This window comes from Canis lupus, chromosome X (genome assembly GCF_011100685.1).
Source record: "Canis lupus familiaris isolate Mischka breed German Shepherd chromosome X, alternate assembly UU_Cfam_GSD_1.0, whole genome shotgun sequence".
In the NCBI taxonomy this organism is placed as follows: domain Eukaryota; kingdom Metazoa; phylum Chordata; class Mammalia; order Carnivora; family Canidae; genus Canis; species Canis lupus.
Genome location: NC_049260.1, coordinates 55,956,743 through 55,972,091, shown reverse-complemented (window position 1 = coordinate 55,972,091; position 15,349 = coordinate 55,956,743). Strand labels below are relative to the sequence as shown.

Below are 15,349 nucleotides of genomic sequence, written 5' to 3'. Positions count from 1 at the left end.
AATCTGTTGTATTTCTATAGACCAGTAATGAAGCAGCAGAAAGTGAAATTAAGGAGTTGATTCCATTTGCAACTGCACCAAACACAATAAGATATCTAGGAATAAATCTAATGAAAGAGATATAATATCTGTACTCTGAAAACTATAGAATATTTATGAAAGAAATTGAAGAAGACACAAAAAATGGGAAGACATTCCATGATCATGGATTGGAAGAACAAATATTGTTAACATGGCTACACTACCCAAAGCAATGGATAGATTTAATGCAATCTCTATCAAAATACCAATGGCATTTTTCACAGAATTAGAACAAAAATCCTAAAATTTGTATGGAACCACAAAAGACCTGAAAAAGCAAAGCAAAGCTGGAGGCATCACAATTCTGGACTTCAAGCTATATCACAAAGCTGTATTAATCAAAACAGTATGGTACTGGCACAAAAATAGAGCATAGAAAAATGCAACAGAATAGTAAACCCAGAAATGCACCCACAACTGTATGGTCCATTAATCTTCAACAAAGCAGGAAAGAATATCCAATGGGAAAAACACAATCTCTTTGGGGGTTGGGCACCCAAGTCTTGATTTTGGCTTGGTTTATGATTTGGGGGTAATGAGATCAGGCCATTGCACCAGGCTCTGTGCTCCATGTGGAGTGTGCTTGGGATTCTCTCCCTCTCCCTCTGCCACTCCTCACCTCTCACGTTTGTGGCACTCTCTCCCTCTCCCTCTCTAAAATGAATAAATAAATCTTTAAAAAGACAGTCTCTTCAACAAATGGTGTTGAGAAAACTGGACAGCTACATGCAAAATAATGAAACTGCATGACTTACACCATACACAAAAATAAATTCAAAATGGATGAAAGACTTAAATGTGAGACCTGAAATGATAAAAATCCTAGAAGAGACCACAGGCAGTAACATCTCTGACACTGGCTATAGCAACTTGTTTTTCTAGATAGGTCCCTTGAGGCAAGGGGGAGAAAAGCCAAATAAACTATTGGGACTACATCATAATAAATAGCTTCTGCACAGTGAAGGAAGCAATCAACAAAACTAAAAGGCAACCCATGGAATGGGAGAAGATATTCACAAATGACATATTTTTTAAAAATATTTTATTTATTCATTCATGAAAGACACATAGAGAGAGGCAGAGACACAGGCAGAGGGAGAAGCAGGCTCCATGCAAGAAGCCCAATGTGAGACTCGATCCCCGGACTCCAGGATCACACCCTGAGCCAAAGGCAGACACTCAACCGCTGAGCCACCCAGGCATCCCACAAATGACATATCTGATAAAAGGTTAGTATCCAAAATATATAAAGGACTTATAAAACTGGCCACCAAAAAAATGAATAATCCAATTAAAAACTGAGCAGAAGACACGAACAGACATTTCTCCAAAGATGTACAGATGGCCCACAGACACATGGAAAGATGCTCATCATCACTTACCATCAGGGAAACGCAAACCAAAACTACAATGAAATATCACCTAACACTTGTCAGAATGGCTAAAATCACCAACACAAAAACCAACAGGTGTTGGCAAAGATGTGGAGAAAAAGGAAACCTCATGCACTGTTGCTGGGGATGCAGACAGGTACAGCTGCGATGGAAAACATATGGAGATCCACCCTGGGTTCATGACCTGAACTGGCAGACACCCAACCGACTGGGACACCCAGGCGTCTCTACTCTCCTATTTTTAAGTATGTTTAAAATTTTCTATAGTGAAAAGTTAGAAGTAGAATCCAACTTACTTTTCTGGTTCTGATTTTCTCCTCACTCAGCAACATCCTGATTGCATTGTCTTCTCATCTAGATTTGTCATTCAGTACAGCATGTACTGATGAGCAAATACAAATCCTTGTCTATGTGTTCAATTTCTCACTGCTGATTAACAATTTAGTAAATCTTCATAAATCACTTTAAGGTTTGGAATAGCATCTGATTGGTGAGATGAGGCCATGGACTGGGATGAATGCTGCCAGTGGCCAACCAATTGGGTGGCAAGATGGTTGCCCTTGAGTAAACCTACTACCTCTCAGTAGTTTGGCATTCACTGTTTTACCAGAATGCTTTGTTTTTCTACTTGAACTTCAACACTGGTAGACTGTGATTTAGGAATCCATCAGCTGTGGAGTCAGGACAAGGGAAGGTCTACCTCTCTTCTACCCGTTATTGTTATTTAAATAGTATAATAGTAAATACTAAAATAACAGTTAACACAGATTGAGGGCTCACTATGTGCCAAACATCATTCTAAGCACTTCACCATGTGTTATTTCATTTTATCTTTATGATGATCCTACATTTACAGAAGAGGAAACTAAGGCCTGGGAGACTTGCCTTAAAGAGCCAGAGTTTGAGCACAAGAGTTTGGCTTCAAAGCCATGTTCTTAGCACTGTGATGTATTATCTTAATCTGAAAACAATGTCAGAAGTTATCTTGTCTAATTATTTTGTAAATCATGCACATAAGCATCTCTGAACTGCCTCTAGGCTCTGAAGCAGAATATTACACACTGGGCAGGTAAGTTTGTTCCTGGCAAAATGCATAAGAATAGCATATATTGGAGAACAGTCGAGTTCATGGAAATTCACAATTATTATTTTGTGATGAGTACTGGGGGGGGGGTGCGAGGGGACAGAGCAGCCTAGTCTCTTTTGCCTATATATTTAGAGACTATCTTCTCAGTCTTGGGGCTCTAAGACTTGACACCTAGGGAAAGCTCCAGGCAGTCCTTGTCCCACAGCTCCAATCAACATCAAAAGCAGTTTAAGTGTTTGAATGTTAATAATTAGAGGTTTGCGTGGGAAAACCTAGACTTCGTATGTTAGAAAATGAAGAGCTCTTGAAACCAGAAGTCAATAGACTAAACCGGGATATAAAATGTGTATTAATCAAATGGATGTCTTACTATGTAATAACTTATTTCTAAATAACGATTTAAAAAGTCATCATGTGGTGCCCCTGGGTGGCTCAGTCTGTTTTAAGCATCTGACTTTTGATTTCAGTTTAGGTCATGATCTCAGGGTTGTGAGATCTAGCCCCATGTCAGGCTCCCTGCTCAGCCAGGAGTCTGCTTGAGGTTTCTGTCTCCCTCTCCCTTTGCCCCTCTTGCCACTTGCGCATGTGCTCTCTCTCAAATAAATAAATCTTTATTATTATTTTAAAAAATATTTACTTGACAGAGAGCACAAGCAGGGGGAGGGGCAGAGGGAGAAGCAGCCCTACTGGACAGGGAGCCCGACATGGGGCTCCATCCCAGGACCCTGGGATCATGACCTGAGCTGAAGGCAGACACTTAACCAACTGAGCCACCCAGGAGCCCCCCACTTTTAAATTATTTATTAATAAGTAAATCTTAAAAATAAAGTCATCATGGGGTGCCTGGGTGGCTCAGTGTTTGAGCATCTCCCTTCGGCTCAGGTCATGATCCCAGGGACCTGGGATCCAGCTGTGCATCAGCTCCCTGCAGGTAGCCTGCTTCTCCCTCTGCCTCTCTCTGTATCTCTGTGTCTCTCATGAATAAATAAAATCTTTTTAAAAAAAGAAATCTCATCTTACTTTTTTAAGAATTATATTAATTCTGGTAAATACATTCTGTCCAGTTTGATATTTATTGCTCGAAGTTAGGAGAAGCCATACTTACATGGTGATCTGAAAGTTAAATCTGATAACCTATAATTTGATTCTAAAATTTAAAAAAAAAAGGAAATCATAAGAAGAGGAAACAAGAAGCCAACCTTTATTTTTTTTATTTTTAATTTTTTAATTTTTATTTATTTATGATAGAGAGAGAGAGAGAGAGAGAGAGAGAGAGGCAGAGACACAGGCAGAGGGAGAAGCAGGCTCCATGCACCGGGAGCCCGATGTGGGATTTGATCCCAGGTCTCCAGGATCGCGCCCTGGGCCAAAGACAGGCGCTAAACCGCTACGCCACCCAGGGATCCCAAGAAGCCAACCTTTAAAAACCCCCAATTTTTATTCGAAACTTGGATTCTGGAAACACATCAAGACACTTGTAGAAAAGCTAAAATGAAATTTAAATTACAAAAGTTAGGGCTGAACCTACTGAAAATAAAAATTAAATTAGTAAATAAATAAAGGGGCACCTGGCTGGCTCAGTCAGTAGAGCATGCCTCGCTTGATCTCAGGGTCTTGATCTCAGGCCCCACATTGAGCATGGAGTCTACTTAAAATTTTTAAAATAAAGAAATAAAAGCTAGTGATGAAGAAATTCTTGTACTTTCTTCATAGCCACAAAAGTTTGGCTGTATTATAGTACTTGGAAATGTCTAGAGCCCTCAGGTATTTGTTTTCATTTCGATTGTTTCATAGAGTTAATTCTCAATAAAGGGGAGTCAAGTAAATTGAACAGTTCAATTTTCTGGGCCTGCTGGAATAGGAAATGAGGTCAGTATGTGGTTCTGAAGCTTTTCAGCTTTCCTCTACCTTTACACATTTTCATTGGTAGCAGTGGCTCACCAAGGCACTGATTTTCAGCCACGGGCAACATACAACTCGGGGTGATGGTGGAAGCAAATATGAATGTGGATAAGAAGATTAATGGGAGAATTGGGAGTTTGAAAAATTCTCTTGGGTAATTCTGACAAACCATCCTTCCTTAAGAATTTCTACTTAGTCTGGAATATAGTAAGACTAACTGGTGTTTGGAATTCAAGATTTCATTTTAAGGAGTTAGAATTACTTTAATTGGTCTGTTGAACTCTTGTTTATTCAGAATATGTGATAATCACAGCTACCATTTACTGAGTACGGACTATGTGCCAGGCACCCTGCTGAGCACTTTCTATGCATTAGCGCCTTTAATTTTCCCTACAGCCCTGTCAGGTAGCTGAGGAAACTAGACTTTAGCTAACTGTTCCAGGTCACACAGATAGTAAGTTATGGGAGTCGCAAGTGTGAACCTGAAGCCTGTATTTCTTTTTTTTTTTAAGATTTTATTTATTTATTTATTCATGAGAGACACACACACACACACATAGAGGCAGAGACATAGGCAGAGGGAGAAGCAGGTTCCATGCAGGGAGCCCGATGCGGGACTCGATCCCAGGACCCCGGGACCAGGCCCTGGGCCCAAGGCAGGTGCTAAACTGCTGAGCCACCCAGGGATCCCTGAAGCCTGTATTTCAAACCACCACACTACACTTTTTCCAAGATATTTCTGGATCGGAAATGCGGGCTTTTGTTGAAATGTGTTTTTTTCCCCTGTAGTCCATGAAGAGATTTTATTGGAATCCGGAGTTATAGCTGACATGTAGAAGGTTGTAGAAAGTGGAATGTCTTGTAAGCTTACCTCAAGAGAATGAAAATATGTTGCCCCAGCTTTTCTTTCTCTTGTTAGATGGACATCCAGCCTGTAACTTGCTAATGATTCTTAAGATTTAGGAGTATTTATATTAGGCTCTATTGTTTTGAGATTTAGACACCTTTGGAGGGAAAATTTCTTTAGACCTCAGGCCACACCTCTTTTAAATTAGCTTCTTTTTCTTAAGATTTTATTCATTTATTCATGAGAAACACAGGCAGAGGGAGAAGCAGGCTCCATGCAGGGAGCCCAATGTGGGACTCGATCCCGGGTCTCCAGGATCAGGCCCTGGGCTGAAGGCAGACACTGGACCCCTGAGCCACCCAGGCATCCCTTAAATTAGCTTCTTAACCAGGAGTCAAAGAAACATGATATTATACACATAACCTTATGTATATATTTACATTTTTTTCTGGAGGAAGAGTTCACAGCTTTTACCATATTTTCTTTTTTTTTTTTTTTTCTTGAGAGGGAGAGGGTGTGAAGGGCAGGTGTCTGGCTCTGCACTGGGGGGTGGAGCCTGCTTAAGTTTCTCCTGCTCCCTCTGCTTCTCCCCCTACTCTCTTTAATAAATAAATAAATCTTAAAAAACACAACATCTAATACACTTACTACCGGTATGCATTCTTCTGAAATGCAGTTGGGAAAATTGAGGGAAATATATCTGGCACCCTAGCAATCTGCATTTCTCACTTGCAAAATCTTTTTCCTCCCTAATTATTTAACTATTTCTCTACTTTAGAACATTTATTTGCTCCCAGTTTTCCCATATAGTCTTTTCCTCCTCTTAAAATATTCCTGATTTCATAAGAAGAAAACAAAGGAAGAGGGAACAGCTCTGTGATCATTGATATTACTTACTTTCCACCTACTAAAATGTAATATAATTCTGCTTCCTCTGTCAAATTTTTGGTTGGTAGAAGGTCTTACTTGTACTATAGAAATGAGAGAGTCACAAACATAGGTTATAAAGCATGCATCTTTATTTTATTGCAAATCAGGATGGATGAATATTTTAAAAACTTGAAAAGCTGTAAAATGGAGTTGATTGAAAATACTGGATTCCAAGTCCCCCAATTATAGAAAATCCAAACCTATATAGGTAAAATTCAAGAGAAGTGATTTTCAAAGTCTTACATCTATTTATACCAACTTGCAGAATTTATAATTTATATGTAATTTAAACTGTCACAGTTTGTGTATGACATTTATAAATAATAGGTGAGATACATAACAGTAAAGGTAACTTAGGGACACCTGCGTGGCTCAGTCAGTTAAGCATCTGCCTTTGGCTTAGGTCCTGGGATTGAGTCCTGTGTCAGGCTCCTTGTTCAGTGGGGAGTCTGCTTCTCCCTTTCCCTCTACCCCCTCCCCACTCCCCACACTCTCACAAATAAATAACGTCTTTAAAAAAAATAACTTTTTATTTTTAAAACCTTTGAGTGTTTTTATGAACCAAAAAGCAAACGATAAATTTGCATTATTTACCTGATAATTTTAAAACTGTGATTGTATATTTCTTCTAAAGCACTTATAGTTACCAAAGACTATTATTAATGTTGTTGCTATTATTACATTAAGGTATGCATATTAAAATTACTATTATTACTGAAGGCTTGCATTCCAAGCCCAGGAATTTGATTTTACAGTAAGTGACCCCTACTGTCACCTGGATGTATACTAGTTTAAGAATAGCTGAGGGTGCCTGAGTGGTTCAGTCAATTGAGCATCCAACTCTTGATTTTGGCTGGGGTTGTGATCTCCAGGTCCTGTGTTGGGCTCCGTGCTCAGCATGGAGTCTGCTTGTCCCTTTCCCTCTGCTCCTCATCGCCCCCCTACTCCCACTCACACGCTTGAAATAAATAAAAGAACAGCTGATACAGAGACTAGCATTAATTTGGGAATGTTGCTGGATCAGTTTCTCAAACCTCTATTACCTGGGCCATCAGTAAAATACACAGACCAGCATCTTCTTCTCTAGATATTCTGACTCAAGAGGGCTGAATTGGGACCTAGGAACCAGTGGGGTTTTTTTTAAAGATTTTATATACTTATTTGAGAGAGAAAGAGAGCACAAGCATGAGCAGGGGAAGGGGCAGAGGGAGAAGCAGACTCCCTGTTGAGCAGGGAGCCCAAGGCAGGGGTGCTCCATCCCAGGACCCTGGGATCACGACCTGAGCTGAAGGCTGATGCTTAACCAACTGAGTCATCCAGGGGCCCCGTGAAGCAGTGTTTTTAACAGGCACACCAGTTGTCTAAAGTCAGGGGGAAACAAGTTAGACTATTATTATATTTAGGCAAATACTGTACTGTGATACCTAAGACCTTGGAGTTGGAAAAGAAACTTAAACTACCAATAGGAAAAATATTGGCTATTTTTACACTGATAAGGGATTGAGGCCTTGGAAACACAAAGCTGAGACTACCTTCTCCAGCTCCACTCCTCTCCCACTGAAAAGTGTCTCGCTACTTTCAGGATAAAGACAAAACTCCTTATTAGATTCTACAATACCTAGAGGCCTGGTTTGCCTCCTTCCTACTGCTTAGATACATCCAACACTCATTCTCCCAGTCTTTATTTATTTTTTAAAATTTATTTATTAATGAGAGACATAAAGGGGGGGGCGGCAGAGACACAGGCAGAGGGAGAAGCAGGCTCCATGCAGGGAGCCTGATGTGGGACTCGATCCCGGGTCTCCAGGATCAGGCCCTGGGCCAAAGGCAGCGCTAAACCGCTGAGCCACCCGGGCTGCCCCCAGTCTTAATTTAAAGGAGGTCCTTCTGGGGCACCTGGGTGGATCAGTCAGTTGAACATTGGTCCAGCTCTGGATTTCAGCTTGGGCCATGACCTCAGGATTGTGGGATTGAGCCCCATGTCGGGCTCCATGCTCAGTGGGGAGTCTGCCTAAGATTCTCTCCCTTTGCCTCTGCCCCTCCCTGTCCCCAGCTCACACTTTCTCTAAAATGCATCTTTAAAAAAATAAATAAAGGGGATCCTTCTCCAGTCCAAGACTCATCCCTCTACCCTTTGTATGTCTAAATGTGTTCCCTCATCTGTAAAATGAGAATAATAATACCTATCTCATAGATGGTTCAGGATTAAATGAGGTCACATAAGAAGGGCTCTTTGCATAGAGGCTGGCACAGCGAATGATGGCTATTATTTAATCAAATCAAGCTGTGTCTATGCTCACATTCAATTCAATTCTTCAACCCACTTGCCATCTGGTTTCTGTACCTGCCATTCCAAGGAAAACTGTACTAGGTTCACCAATTGCCAAGTCCAAAGGACAAATTTCAGTCCTTATCTGATTAATCTTTCTGCAAGTACCAGACATCACTGACCACTCTATCCTTTGAAATTCTCCTTTGGCTTCCCTAAAAACAGTGTGTTCTGTTTTATTCATACTTCTCTGGCCAGTCTTTTAAAGCAACTCTTTTTTTAAAAAAAGATTTTATTTGTTTATTTATGAGAAAGAGAGAGGTAGAGACACAGGCAGAGGGAGAAGCAGGCTCCATGTAGGGAGCCCAAAACGGAACTCGATCCCAGGTCTCCAGGATCATGCCCTGGGCCAAAGGTGGCGCTAAACCACTGAGCAACCCAGGCTGCCCTTAAAGCAACTCTTGTGGTTCTTTCGTTGCTTACCTTTCCAGATTTTTAAAAAACATCTTAGGGACATCTGGATGGCTCAGCGGTTGGGTGTCTGCCTTCAGCTCAGGGTGTGATCCCAGGATCTGGGATTGAGTCCCACATCGGGCTCACCACGGGGAGCCTGCTTCTCCCTCTGCCTGTGTCTCTGCCTCTCTCTCCATCTCTCATGAATAAATAAATCTTTAAAAAAAATAAAAAATAAAAAACATCTTAACTTTATTAAAGTAATACATGGCCTCTCTATATGCCAATGACAGCAGCAAAGTCTTGGTGGAGAGTAGTCAAGAAATAGTGATTGAAAGGAATTCCACCAATTTTGCTCTTATATTTGGGTCTTCGCCCCAAACTGCTTTACCTTTGCTTCTACACCAATAGCTGTGTTGCTAAGTACCTCTGGAAAAAAATCACACAATAAAGTAAACTGGTACTATGTATGTATGTATGTATGTATGTATGTATGTATTTTAAGTAGGTGGGCTTGCATGGAGCCCAGCACACAGCTTGAACTCATGACCTGATCAAGATTTGAGCTGAGATCAAGAGTCAGGCACTCAACCAACTGAGCCACCCAGGCATCCCAACTGCTACCATTATAAAATGAATGTCTGTGGATGCCTGGGTGGCTCAGTGGTTGAGCATCTGCCTTTGGCTCAGGGCATGATCCCTGGGTCCTGGGATCTAGTCCTGCATCGGGCTCCCTGTAGGGAGCCCGCATCTCCCTCTGCCTATGTCTCTGCCTCTCTCTCTGCATCTCTCATGAATAAATAAATACAATCTTAAAAATCCTGTCAGTTCCAGCCCTCATTTCCTCCCTCAGGGATCATTAAAAAACCAAACCAAACAAACAAAAGAGAAATACTTCAATGTGACTAGAGGGGTTTGGGTGAAAAGGCTGAGCCCCACCCCCTGCTCTACTTCACTCCTAGAGCTGTTAACAGCTTGAAGTGCTTCTTGCCACCTCCTTTCTGTGAGTATGCAAACATGGATTATATCCCCTTTGTCCCCCAAACAAATGAAATAAAACATCACTGCCTACCTTCTTATTTTTTTTCAAGAATACCTTTCCATATTAGCACATACTGATCTTCCTCATTCTTTTTTAACCACAGCATGGTATTTCACTGAATGGACGTGCCATAATTCAACCTGTCTGCTACAGGTGGACACTTACCTAGTTCCCGGGTTTTCATGACCTCCCTTGGTAGTTCCACACTTTTATTCAAGCTCTCATCCCATTTTCATTTTTCCTCACAAGGATCTTCTTCCCTCTCTCACAGAGAACTCCTCCAGCTTCCCATCTCCCTTATCTATACACTGATCTGAAACTCTAGCCATCCTTTCTGGTCTCAGGGGAGAGGATCTCTTCTGCAGAGTGAATGCTAGCTTTGCTACCTAACAGTCCCACTTGTTCTCACACAGGGCTTATCCTCTCAGTGGCTTTTTTTCCCCCAACCTCTCTCTCTTGCTTTCTCCCCTAAGCTTAAGTAAGCATGGTTACTTATTTTCCATTTTAAGACTCTCCCCCTCTCCTGCCTCACAGTCTAGTTTTTCTTTCTTCTTCTTTCTTTTTCTTTCTTTCTTTCTTTCTTTTTCTTCCTTCCTTCCTTTTTCTTTCTTTCTTTTCTTTCTTTCTTTTTTCTCTTCTTTCTTTCTTTCTTTCTTTCTTTCTTTCTTTCTTTCTTTCTTTCTAGCCTAGTTTCTTAACAGTAGTCTTGTGATCTCTACACTTTCCTCATCTTCCATCTGCTCCTCAGACCCTGCTGCTGGCTGGTTTGCAATCTCATAACTCTACAACTGCTTTTGCTAGCTAAGATCACCAGGGACCCTCCTAATTACCAAAACCAAGGGCTCTCTTGCTCAGGCTTCCTTTAACTTTACCTCTTTGTGGCATCCATGTTGCCTTTTTTGTCTTAAAACTCCTTTGGTTTGAGAAATGGCACTCTTCCGGTATTGCTTCTATTTCTGGCCACCCTAAATATTGGTCTTTACCAGGATTCTGTCTTCCATGCTCTTCTGCCTGCACATTTCCTGGCTGATCTCACCAGCTCCCGAGGTTGCACAAATCCTAAGCTTTCTACCCATTGTCCTTTTGACTTCCAGGCTTCTAACCAAATTTAGCTGTTTCTCCTACCTTCCCCCCACAGCCTGTGAACAGCATCACCATCGACCCAGTCACCTCAAAGTCAGAAATCTAGGTTCCACCCTCTTCCCTTCCATTATCAATCAGCCTCACCATGCCCCTCTCTACTGCCCATGCCTCTGCCAGCCTGAGTTTCCATCATCTCATCTGGCATCACCCTCTCCCCCATTTATCCATTCTCAAAGTGCCACCAGGGAGATCTCTCTAAAATGAGCATTTGATCCTGAGCATTGTAATCACCATACTACATGTTCCCTCTCTTTCAACCATCCAGAACTACTTGTTCCACAAACAGACCATGTAATTTCACATCCTCTGCCGAGAATGCTCTTCCCTCTCTCCAGCAAACTCCTACCTACTTTTCATGATCCATCTCAGTGATCTCTTCTCTGAAGCCTTCCCATCCTTATTCCATGAGCAAAGTTGGTTAACTCCTTCCTCTGACCACAGATTCTCATTATTTATTGCCATGATCACATTTTATTAAACTTATTTACCTGTCTCTCATTCTAGTTCCTAAAGTTCCCTGCAATTACAAACTAGAACTTACGTTTTTTATCAGCATCTAGCAGACCGCTTGATAAAGACAGGGGCTGGATATATGTTGAATGAACAAATGGATGAATACCACATACCCACCCAATCTCCCGAACCAAAATTCTGAAAGCCACCATCCATTCCATTCTGCCTTTTCCATCCATGAATGCCGACTGGTCATCAAGTCCTGTTCATTCTACCCCCTAAAGAGCTCTCAGATTCATGCCCCTCTTCCGCATCTTCATGCCACAGCCCTAGATTGGGCTCCGTTACCCCTTATTTGAACTAGATTTGCTCCCCTCCAAAACCGTTCTCCACACTATAGCTGGGTTTTTAAATTTTTTATTACAAAAATAGTACATACTTGTAAAAAAATTCAAACGATACAGAAACAAAAGCACAGTACGTTCCCAGTACACATACAACCATATAGCCACCTCCTCTCTGATCCCATTCCTCAGAGGTTATCTCTGTGAACAGTTTAGTGTATATCCTTTCAGACCCTTTCCCTTGCATATACAAGTATACACACACACATATAGATATACACCCGTGGTTTTGTCTTACAAAAGTGGGGTCAAACTTTTCTGTTACACATAGATTCTTCAATTTCTTTCACAATCAACATACAGAAAACTTCTAGAACACAAATATGATGAAATCAATCCACTAGTGCTCATTTCCTGAAATATACAGTTCACACCTGTTGTCATCGAGGATGTGTTTCCTGCCAGTCTTTCAGTCTCATCTCTAGCCTTTCCAGCATTAAATGACTAGAGCATAAACTCCTTCCAATCCTTTCTGAAACAAGGCAGGCACAAACCAACCAACTGACCAGGAACATGCTCTGCTATCGGCCTTTTCACTTACGTTACACTCTGCCTGGACTTTTCTATCTGGCAAGTTCCTATTCACTCTTTAACAGTAAGCTTATCAATTACCTCTAGGAAGACTTCCCTGACTTTTTCTGACATGGTCATTCCTCTGTTTTCCCCTCTCCTTTTATCTAGATTCTTCATTGCACTTATCTCACCGCACCACTGCAATGATTTAAGAAACAAGTTTTGAATTCCACTCCCCCTCTCCCAACCTGTGGGTGAGCTCTTTGGGCAAAAGCAGTGTGTCTTATTTACCTTTGCATCCCAAGGATCTGATACAGTGCTTATCACGGGGCAGATGCTCAAAGACGCGTCTTTCGAGGATGTTCTGATTCTACAAACATTTACTGAGTACCCACTGTGCACAGAACCATATCCTGAGCATGAAAAGAAACAGAAGACACACAGTCTTTGCCCTAAGGCACTTACCACAGAACACATTTCACATGGCAACACATCATTTCTGACATACAGGCGGTTTCAAAGATTTATAGTCATTTGCCTCAAATCCATTTAGGAATAAGGCATTGTATAATTGAATAATAAAGTAACAGGGAGGTTGTCCAATAGGTTTATGTGTTTACTGGGGCACAGAGTCGACCAGTACTCAATTCTCTGTCTCAATAAGGAGGTGGTCACCAGTTCCAGCCTGCAAATTAGAAAACTGAGATGATATCATGCTTGGGAAAGGTCTAATACACCAAGGGGACAGAAAGTTTTAGTCCTTTCACAATTTCTCCTCCTTCCCAAGGGAAAAGTGATAACATGAGTGGCAAGTGGAGCTAAAGGAGGGCACTGGAGAAGGAGCAGACTGCTTTCTTTCTGTTAGTGGTAGGGGAAAAGGGGTTACTTGGCTTTAAATCAAGGTGTGACACTGCCCCAGGAAGGTCAGAAGAGATGATTTATTATCCTTTATTTATTCTTTCTTAAAGGCTAAGGTATTAGTCAATCTGGTGATTTCAGGATCTGACACTACACAATTATGAACACATTAAGGAAGGTGAGCCACCCAGGCTGGAGAACAGGGAAGGCTGACCAAGGAGGCCCAAAGGAAGCCTCATTCATCAGAGTCCAAATCACTGTCCCCAGCAATGGAGTGGAAATCCTCACTGTCCTCCTCATCCTCTGACAGGTGGACCTGGCTTAGTACACTTGGCCCAGAGCGCTGCTCTTCCTCCTCATCTTCTTCTTCCTCTGATACCTCATACCCACCGATGCTGCTGAAGCTTGTATCTTGGGTGTTCGACTTGGGATCAGGCTCCTCATAGCTCCCATAACTGAGAAGAGAAACACATCATCTCTTAAGCTCAGGCACCACCCTCTAGCCGGCCAGTCCCGTTCTTGGTGCCACCAAGGAATCAGCCCATCTCACTTCCCTGAGACACTAAAAGGATTTGTTCCAGACTGTTCTCTAGGTACTTGAGAGAAAAATGATCCTGTTCAAAACATCCACCTGCCAACTTATACACAAGAACCCAAAATGAAAGAAACTCCCCTACAGCTGGACAACATGCTGCCGGCTGGCATGATCATAAGTGCTCTGATGGCCTCATAGTTTCATCTCCCACTTACAGCTTCACTCATCTATGGATCCAATTAGTCACCAATCCTGAAGATTCTACTTCTTCAATATATCTTGTCTCTGTCCCCTCCTTTCCATCTCTACTCTGCCTGCCTTAGCTTAGTCCTTTGTTATCTCTGGCCCATGCCACTCAAGTCAGTCTTTAGCAAACTGGGTGTAGTCTTGCTTTCCTTTAATTAATTCTTCACACTGCTGCAAAAGTGCTCTTTAATTTTGTTTATTCTTAATTTTACTTAAAAAAACCCACATAAGCAATGCATGTCCACTGGTTTAATAAATATATATATATATACACATATGTATGTATACATATATATACATATATCAGGAAAAAAATCACTAGTAACTCTACCAGAGATAATCTTTTGGTATATGACCGTCCAAATTTTCTTCTAATGCACTTAACTTAGATGCTTACACATTTTATTTTACAAAATTGGAATACTCTACATAATCTTCAGGAACTCGCTTTTTACACTAATGATTATAACGAGCATCTTTCCAGGTCAATAAACATACATCAACAGCATCATTTTAACAGCTATATGGTAGTCCACTATATGGCTGCAACATGATTTATTTACCAATCTCTCACTAGGACATTTAAGCTGTCTCCAATATTCCCACTATTAAAAATAATGCCGTGATTAAACTCCTTATACAAACAACTGGATGAAGGTGTTTTATTACTGCCATAGAATAATTTCCAAGACATGGAATCTTGGGGGCCAAAGGAGATGCACATTTTTTACATTTGGTTTATAATGATAAACTGTTATACTGGTCTCCACCCACCCCATTTTTATCAAGTCACATTACCAGCAGTCATTGGAGAATGTCTTTTTCCTCACACCTTCCCAACACCAGGTATTATCATTCATTTTAATTTTTGTTGATCTTATAGGTAAAATACATTTAATTGTTTTATTGCCTTTCTTTCATTCTTAGGAGCATTATTTCTTCATGTTGTTTATTGGCCGTGTGCATTTCTGTTGGAGTGCAGGGCGCTCTTTCCAAAACTGCTCATACCAAGATCTGCTCATACCTCTCATTCAGTATCTGCCCTAAACTTCTGGTCCTGATTTGGTCCTTACCTACCTATGTAAATCATCTCTATCACATGGGTCGTGGATCAGAAGCTCCAGCCACATCAGGCTGCTTGCATTTTCTAGAACTATTTCATGCCTCATATGCTATTCTTGCTCAAGCGTCC

General features: G+C 41.3%; 1 protein-coding gene across 8 annotated transcripts in view; it reads right to left on the bottom strand.

The window, feature by feature from the left end:
* Positions 1–12,002: 12,002 nt before the first annotated feature.
* Positions 12,003–15,349, bottom strand: part of TAF1 (TATA-box binding protein associated factor 1) — a 71,138-nt gene continuing 67,791 nt past the window's right edge. For 5 of the 8 annotated variants that reach the window (XM_038587686.1, XM_038587687.1, XM_038587690.1 and 2 more), the window contains one exon: positions 12,003–13,831. In XM_038587686.1, the coding sequence (XP_038443614.1) occupies positions 13,612–13,831 (220 nt within the window). In that variant the 3' untranslated portion in view covers positions 12,003–13,611. The remainder of the gene's footprint in view (positions 13,832–15,349) is intronic. The other 3 variants (XM_038587691.1, XM_038587692.1, XM_038587693.1) reach the window with 1 other exon arrangement.